General features: G+C 40.3%; 1 protein-coding gene across 2 annotated transcripts in view; it reads right to left on the reverse strand.

Moving 5' to 3' along the window:
- Positions 1-7,878, reverse strand: part of PIWIL2 (piwi like RNA-mediated gene silencing 2) — a 74,670-nt gene extending 66,792 nt beyond the window's left edge. For both annotated transcript variants that reach the window (XM_032592846.1, XM_030312424.1), the window contains exons 1-6: positions 7,689-7,878; positions 6,111-6,198; positions 5,820-5,958; positions 5,124-5,330; positions 4,404-4,514; positions 465-585 (exon numbers count right to left, since the gene is read on the reverse strand). In XM_032592846.1, coding sequence (XP_032448737.1) covers positions 465-585; positions 4,404-4,514; positions 5,124-5,330; positions 5,820-5,958; positions 6,111-6,198; positions 7,689-7,877 — 855 coding nt within the window. In that variant the 5' untranslated portion in view covers position 7,878. The remainder of the gene's footprint in view (positions 1-464; positions 586-4,403; positions 4,515-5,123; positions 5,331-5,819; positions 5,959-6,110; positions 6,199-7,688) is intronic.
- Between the last annotated feature and the right edge of the window lie 332 nt (positions 7,879-8,210).

Raw genomic sequence — 8,210 nt, forward strand, 5'->3', positions numbered from 1 at the left:
AAACAAAAAAAAAAAAAGACAAAACTACCAAGCCCTAATCTCATCAAATGTGTTCTAGAAAACACTAAAATATCTTAACTATATTTTCCACTTTCCCCTCACCTTGCTGTCCACACTGAACAAAATCATAGCATGACAACAAGGATTTAAGAAAGGATTTGGTAAGAGAAATGTAATGGAGAACTGACTAGCAATAGATCCCTTTCCATCTGAAATCTTAAACCATTTCCTATCACTGAGTTCACAGGCTTCAAACCACTCCTCTTATTTAAGAAGGGACTTCTTGGAGAACTCAGATGAAAAAGTGGCTTAGTTTGACATTTCGTTGTTATGGAGAAGTCTGTCTTCCCTCTAAGAATAGGAAAGAACAACTCAAACGTCAGGATGTCTATGACTTCCTACCACTCAAAACACCAGAACTCTCTTAGGTTTCATTCCAAAATACATTTCCTATTTGGTCTCACTTGTTTCTGAAGTTTAATAGGCAGATAGAGAATGGATCCATCAAAAGCAGTAACGTTGCCGGTGACAGCTTGATGGTCCTTCAGCATGCCAAACCTCATGCTTTTGCACTCCACATTGGGGCTAGAAAACAAAAAGGATTTTACTTCAATTTGCTCAAATGGCAACCTTTACTAAATAGGTTTGTTAAGAACCAGTCAGTTGTAACTACTGCTCCATCTAGTGGTCGTATGAAAAATTCAAATACAGTTTACCTGACTACAAAAGGAACTTCAACCCAAGAATACCTGCCCACAGAAAAAAAACCCACTACCCAAAGACAACTGCCTTAGCATGTCAGCATATGTTCTTCCAGATTTTAGAAAAGACAGACAGAAAACTTTTTCATTAAAGGACCTGATAGCAAATATTTTAGGTTTTACAGGCCACATGGTCTCTGGTATAGCTACTCAACTTGACCAACACGTACCTAAACACCACAAATGGTATGTACACCAATGAGCCTGGTTATGTTCCAGTAAAACTTTATTATAAAATAGATGGTGGGCCAGATTTGCCCTGCAGGCCAGTCATAGTTTGCCAATCCCTGCTCTAGAACCTGCAGAGATACACACTTTAAAAAGAACTTTTTAAAAACATGATTTTATGGGGTGCCTGGGTGGCTCAGTCAGTTGAGCATGTGACTCATGATTTCCGCTCAGGTCATGAACCTGGGGTCATGGGATCCAGCCCCAAGTCTGGCTCCGCACTGAGCGTGAAACCTGCCTGGGATTCTCTCTCTCTTTCTGCCCCTCTCCCCCACTTGCACTCCAAAATTAACAAAAATAAATAATAAATAATAAAAAAATTTTACTCTTTTTTTTCACTTGTGGCAATTTCTACACTATTGATTCATTGTCACAAATCTTACAGCTTTGAAAAGCTCCAGTAGCTACTTTGGTACAATGACTGTCCCATTTCATCTCAGTAACACACCATCTCTTCTCTAACTACAAAATTTAAACAAATCTAAGGCTTAAAAGGGTGAAGTATGTTCAAGTACATGATGAAAGATTAAAAAATTGGGGGCTCCTGGGTGGCTCAGTCAGTTAAACGTCCAACTTCGGCTCAGGTCATGATCTCACAGTTCGTGAGTTCAAGACCTGCACTGGGCTCTGTGCTGACAGCTCGGTGCCTGGAGCCTTCTTCAGATTCTGTGTCTCCCTCTCTCTCTGCCCTTCTGCTGCTTGTGCTCTTTCTCTGTCTCTCAAAAAGAAATAAATGTTAAGGGGCGCCTGGGTGGCTCAGTAGGTTGAGGGACCGACTTCGGCTCAGGTCATGATCTCACAGCTCATGAGTTTGAGCCGTGCGTCGGGCTCTGTGCTGTGCTGACAGCTCGGAGCCTGGAGCCTGCTTTGGATTCTGTGTCTCCCTCTCTCTCTGCCCCTAACCCACTCGTATTCTGTCTCTGTCTCTCTCAAAAAGAAAGTAAACATTAAGAAAAAATTTCAGGGGTGCCTGGGTGGCGCAGTCGGCTGAGCGTCCGACTTCAGCCAGGTCACGATCTCGCAGTCCGTGAGTTCGAGCCCCGCGTCAGGCTCTGGGCTGATGGCTCAGAGCCTGGAGCCTGTTTCTGATTCTGTGTTTCCCTCTCTCTCTGCCCCTCCCCCGTTCATGCTCTGTCTCTCTCTGTCCCCCCCCAAAAAAAAAAAATTCAAGAAAAAAAAAAGAAAGAAATGTTAAAACAAATTTTTTAAATAAAAATAAAAACGTCAAGTGGTAATCGAACATAGCTGTCCCCAAAACTAAACACGCACATGCTAACATCACATTTCAAAAAGCTTCTCTAAAAAAAATTCATATACATGAAAGGCACTATGTCCTGAACACAACACTTAAAATTGTCTTTCTGGACTCCCTTCACATAATACAAGGAAGCCACAGGATGACCACTCCACTATAATACATCTTCTGAGTATCCTCTTCATGGCCTGGCATCCTCTTCATATTGCAGCTTCAAAGGTCCAGATCTACAATCTTAAAATTTATAAAATCCATGTCTTTTTCACTGTCAGTCAATGCAGAGACCTGTGAGGACTCATACTCCTTTCTGCATCATGAACATTTGTCAATCCATTTCCACAGAAAGGGTTCTTTCCTCTTGTTAATGCTCATTCCTTTCCCTTACATTCCAGAGCAGGGACATTCCCACTACCCTCCCTTCTCAGGGGTTCAACTTTATCCTCTTTTTTTAGTTCCTTCTCTTCATCTGTAACGTGCTCAGCTTTAAAGCAATCATCCTGGTACTCTCTTTAATTATCATTCCATTTCTCATTCCTCTTACATACTTTTTAAATAAATGGCCAGTTTAGTGGCTGTTTCTCATGGCCTATGCTCTCCTTGGTTCTTTTTTTTTTTTTTTTTTAAGTTTTATTTAGTTTGTTTAGAGAGAGAAAGAGAACAAGTTGGGGAAGGGCAGAGAGAGAAGGACAGAAGATTTGAAGCAGGCTCTGTGCTAAAAGCAAAGAGCCCGACTGGGGGCTTGAACTCACAAACTGTGAGATCATGACCTGAGCTGAAGTCGGATGCTTAACCAACTGAGCCATCCAGGTGCCCCTCCTTGGTTCTTTTAGTCTAGTTTTTTCTCCATAACTCTAACAAAGCTACTAGGAAATCAACAAGGGTGCTCTTGAAAGTAAATTCAGTTAACTTTTTTTACTGTGGCCAAAGTCAACCACCTCCTTCTCATTCAAAGGAGCCCTTCCTTGGGGCGCCTGGGTGGCTCAGTCAGTTAAGCGGCCGACTTCAGCTCGGGTCATGATCTCGAGGTCCGTGAGTTCGAGCCCCGCGTCAGGCTCTGTGCTGATAGCTCAGAGCCTGGAGCCTGCTTCGGATTCTGTGTCTCCCTCTCTCTGACCCTCCCCCATTCATGCTCTGTCTCTCTCTGTCTCAAAAATAAATAAACGTTAAAAAAAAAAAATTTCAAAGGAGCCCTTCCTTTGGTCTTTATAATCTATCTTCAGGGTATTTCCTCCTAACTGTTCCTTTCTTCTCTCTTACACTCTACGTATTCCTCTTGTACCAATTAGCAGCTGTGCTTCAAAAATTCAGTCTTCCATTTTCCTATTTTCTCCCCAAAGATACTCCAAAACACTCATTTTCACAATTCCAGCAATAACCTCCAGCTAATAAGTTTCCTGAGATTTTAAAAGAGAACACAAACTAAAATGAATTCTTAATTTTTAAGAATGAGAAACCCTGAAGTTACTGACATAATATTAAAGTTATTCTCTCTGATTTTCTCATTCTTAGATTTTTTTAAATGTCTATTCATTTTTGAGAGAGTGTAAGTGGGGGAGGGGCAGAGAGAAAGGGGACAGAGGATCTGAAGCGGGCTCTGCGCTGACAGCAGCAAGCCCCATATGGAACTTAAACCCACGAACAGTGAGATTATAACCTGAGCCAAAGTCGGACACTCAAGTGACTGAGCCACCCAGGCACCCCTCACTCTCAGATTTTGTCGTAGATTGTCACTGAAGAGCCATCATGGTAGGAGACTTATTGCAAGGAGGATCTGCGTTTTGTGAGATGTGGGTCTCACGCCACTGGGGGAGAGGGGTCTCTCCTTAAGACAAGGAATACAAAATAATAGATACAAAATAAGTTAAAAGATTATGGAAGGGGTCTATGCAAGTAAAAGGCCCTGCACTTAAGCTTCATTAACTTCACAGAAAATCCACCTTACAGGCGCATAAAATGGTAAAACAAAAATAATAAAATCTGAAATGGTAACATAGCTAAATATAAGTAACGTTAACCTTAAATTTAATGCAAAGACCAAAGTTTGTGCATTATTGTAGGCAGAAGTTCGTTATGAAACACACAGAAAAATATTCAGTTTTTCCAGGAAAACTATTTCATTAATGCTAAGAAGTGAATACAGAGAAAAAAGCTGTGAATACCTGAAAGTCACATGATATTGATAGACTGCTTCATTATGACACTGTATTTTGATAAGATTCAATCCCAAAGATTGAGGTGTACCTTTTGATCCTTGCTTCACAAAAAGCTCTCTGAAAAATAAACAAAAGCATGCATATATATCCAAAACAAAACTGCAAACCCATACCACAAGAAAATAAATAAAAAGAAATAAAAAAACATTGAGGGAAGTAATATTTTACACTTAGCTTACACAAGACACACAAAAGCAAGCTTTGAAGGCTAGAAGCTAAATTCTTAGCAATCTCTAATTAGAGAGGCAAGTTCACCTTCTTTGCTCCAGTAATATAAATGGAATAATCTAGGCCAGATAACTAAGAACACAAAAATTAGTTCCACTAAGATAAACTGCTGCAATATCTTTCTTAGATGACTTCCTTATCTTCAATGTGACAAAGAACTGCTGTGTCTGAATTGAGAAGAGAATGAAAAATCACTTGAATCACTCTCTGGTACATGCTATCTATACCATCAACCCATTTTACTTCATCAGGAATTGTCCCACCTCTTGTCATTCCCCCCACTGGCAAAAAAAAAAAAGAAGAAACACAACAAACAACCCTCCAGTAGCTACCACCCACAAAGGAGCTTAGATACAACAGAAAACAGTGTTTACAATATTATGAGAAGGCCTCTCCCCACACCAATGCCAAGCAGAGAAGGCAGTGCTCCGGACTTACTTTCCCTTGTGTTCTACAGTCCCAAGTAGAGGGTGATCCAGAGAGTGTGGTGAGGATGGGGGCAGAGGTGGTGGTGATGACAGCTGGGCAGGATCCCGAGAAGTCAAGCTGAGAGTAGCAGGAGCCTTGTATACTCCTCTGCCTATACCACCAGCTGCTCTTCCCAAAGGGAATAAAGACATATCCGAATTCCCTCTTCCAAGCATTCTGAAACATTGAAAAGAGAACAAATCAGGATTTTCTTGACCGTCTACAACCCATCTAAATGATTTCTCCAAGTCTACATTCTTTTCCTGGAGGAGTCAGCAACAGGGACCCAACCTTGGGATTCTCTCCAGATCCAATACACCTACATGACTCATTTCGCTAATTTCTATTAATACTGACTCTCAGGGCCAACTTTCATGACAGAACTGAGGTGGAAGTTAGAATCAGCCAGGTTAAAGAACCACACAATCAGGTTAACTTAACAGAGCAAATGGAGTTGTAAACTGCTCAGTGGAGAACTACTTTTTACCCTTTTCTAATGACTGATTACATCAGTGGCTCCTAATTATTCTTGCAAAATATCCATTCTTTAATATAAAACCCTGCATTGTTTATAAGATAATACAACCCTTTTCAGAGTTTCTTTCTGGATTTACAGAGCTATTTCATCTGAATTTGACACTTACCTGAGAAGGCAACTTTACCTACCTATTCCAACCAACACAGGCCTCTGCCATCTTGTTATCCCCAGCTGCCAGCACTGAAGGATCCGGAAAAGTGGGATGGGGTTCTTCTTTGTCCTTGCATACCATACTGGTAGACAAGCCTCGACCTAAAATGCCTCTACCTGAATGGAAGGGCCAAAACCCAACTATAACTGTGAGCTGAAGATGTTTTAAAGTACAATTATTTTCCTGAAGATAAACTGTACGAATTTAAGAACAAAGCAACCATACATACATACCACCACATTTTTTTTCAAATTAGTTTTTCACATACCTAATGGAGGCATTTCCCGTTTCAGAGGGGTCCGAGACACTGTTTTAAGGCCCAGTCCTCGGAACATGGAGACCAAATCCACACATTCCTATGAAAACAGTAAGTTATTCTAAGATATATTTCAAAAGTTATTCTAAGATGCAGAATGTATTTCATTTCTAAAATGAAGTAACAGTGTTATTTCAATGACTGGAAGTGATGCACATTCTGTAATGCACATAGTGAAGTGTTTAAGAAGATGTAATAAAAATCATCTTTGAATTCTATACATGTTACAACCATAAAGGAAAAAATGCTTTATAAAAAAATTATAGGTATATTTAAAAAACCCTTTAAAAAAGAAAACATTTATTTATTTATTTTGCAGGAGAGTGAACACGCATGGCGGGGGGAGGGGAGGGATGGGAGTGGGAGAGAGAATCCCAAGCAGACTCCATGCTCAGTATGGAGGCCAATTCAGGGCTTGATCCAATGACTCTGAGATCATGACTTGAGCCAAAATCACGAGTCAGATGCTTAAGGGACTGAGCCACCCAGGCATCCCAATAAACACTTTTAATAAACACTTATAACTACATGTGACTATATATGACATTTATAACTATGTCATATTAGACTGTCAAGCATATATACAGCTATAGCCCATGATTTGATGTATAGAGTAACAGAGTGCAATTCTTCTAGTTTATTTCCTATACACCCAAGATAAGAGAAAACACATATACTAGTTAATATATTTTCAGAAAAACTGGATCATTTAAAAGTATCTGAAGTTTGTGGGTTTTTTTTAACAACCTCTAACAAAACTTGCTGTTTTCTTGTGGCAGCTTTGAAAGTTTACTGCTGTTATACCTGTTAGAGCTGCCACGTATAGACTCAAGCAAGTCATCTGAGTAAAAACACAACATAACGTCATCAATTTTTCTTCCTACAGAATATTACATTTGACACTGTCAACTCTTAAAATTGTCATAACTGTTTATCAGCTTCTTCCTATATGTGCTAACTCCTTATTCTTTGAGATTTTTAAATTACAAATACCACTCTTAAAATTACTATATAATTAAGAGATTAAGAATGCATATACATGCAAGAGTACACACATTAAAAGCAATGGCTGAAGATCTTTTTATTTAAGATTTGGGCAAGGAGCCTTCTGGAAAAACTTTCTTAACAATTATTACCTCAGAAGCAGGACTGTCTGCTAATATCACAGAGCCCAACCCAGCATGAAAATCTAAACACTTAGAAAAGAACAAGCTATTATCTTTAAACTTGTCATTTGTGTATATGCATTTATATGTATAGATGCTAGGGAACTAAAGCATTTACCCAACTCTATTTAGCATTCTTTATGAGGCACTTTTTCTAAACTCTTGCAACTTTAGGATTTGAAACAGATGCCCGGCATGCAATTACTTGTTAAAGAAAAACCAACCCAACCCAACCAACCAACCAAAAAACCCCAACCATTTTTTTTTTCATACAGGGCTTCAGTTTTCTAAGCACTTTGAAATCTCTTATTTCCTCTGATGATAAGCTGTATGCTGCTACATCTGCATCCAGACGTGGTCTTACCCTTTGTGCTGGCCCACTCCGTGGGCTTGGTTCCCCTGGCTTCCCAAATACATGGCCTCTGCCTGTAGATCCTGCCCTGCCCAGCGCTGAGTCCAAAGGTTTAGGAGCTTGTAGCCAAGAGCCAGGCATCCGTACACACTGAGATGGGTTCACAGAAGAGCCCCTGAAGGGTGGTTGGACAGGATCCATTCAACGGCTGCAGAGGACACTGGTGTCGATCCTATTCTGATAAATTACCTGCCAACATTTCATTTTATAAAGATTAAAGATTCCCAATTGTTTTCCTTCTCCTTCAAGACAGATTCACAAAGCATTAAAAACATAGTTGGGTTTTTTTGTTTTAGAGAGAGAGCGCATGCACACAAAAGCTAGGGGTGGGGGAGGAAAGAGGGAGAATTTTAAGCAGGCTCCACGCTCAGTGAGGAGCCCAATGCAGCTCAATCCCACGATGCTGGGATCATGACCAGAGCTGAAATCAAGAATCAAACTCTCAACTGACGGAGCCACCCAGATGCCCCGGAA

The sequence above is a fragment of the Lynx canadensis genome, chromosome B1 (genome assembly GCF_007474595.2).
Source record: "Lynx canadensis isolate LIC74 chromosome B1, mLynCan4.pri.v2, whole genome shotgun sequence".
Classification (NCBI taxonomy): domain Eukaryota; kingdom Metazoa; phylum Chordata; class Mammalia; order Carnivora; family Felidae; genus Lynx; species Lynx canadensis.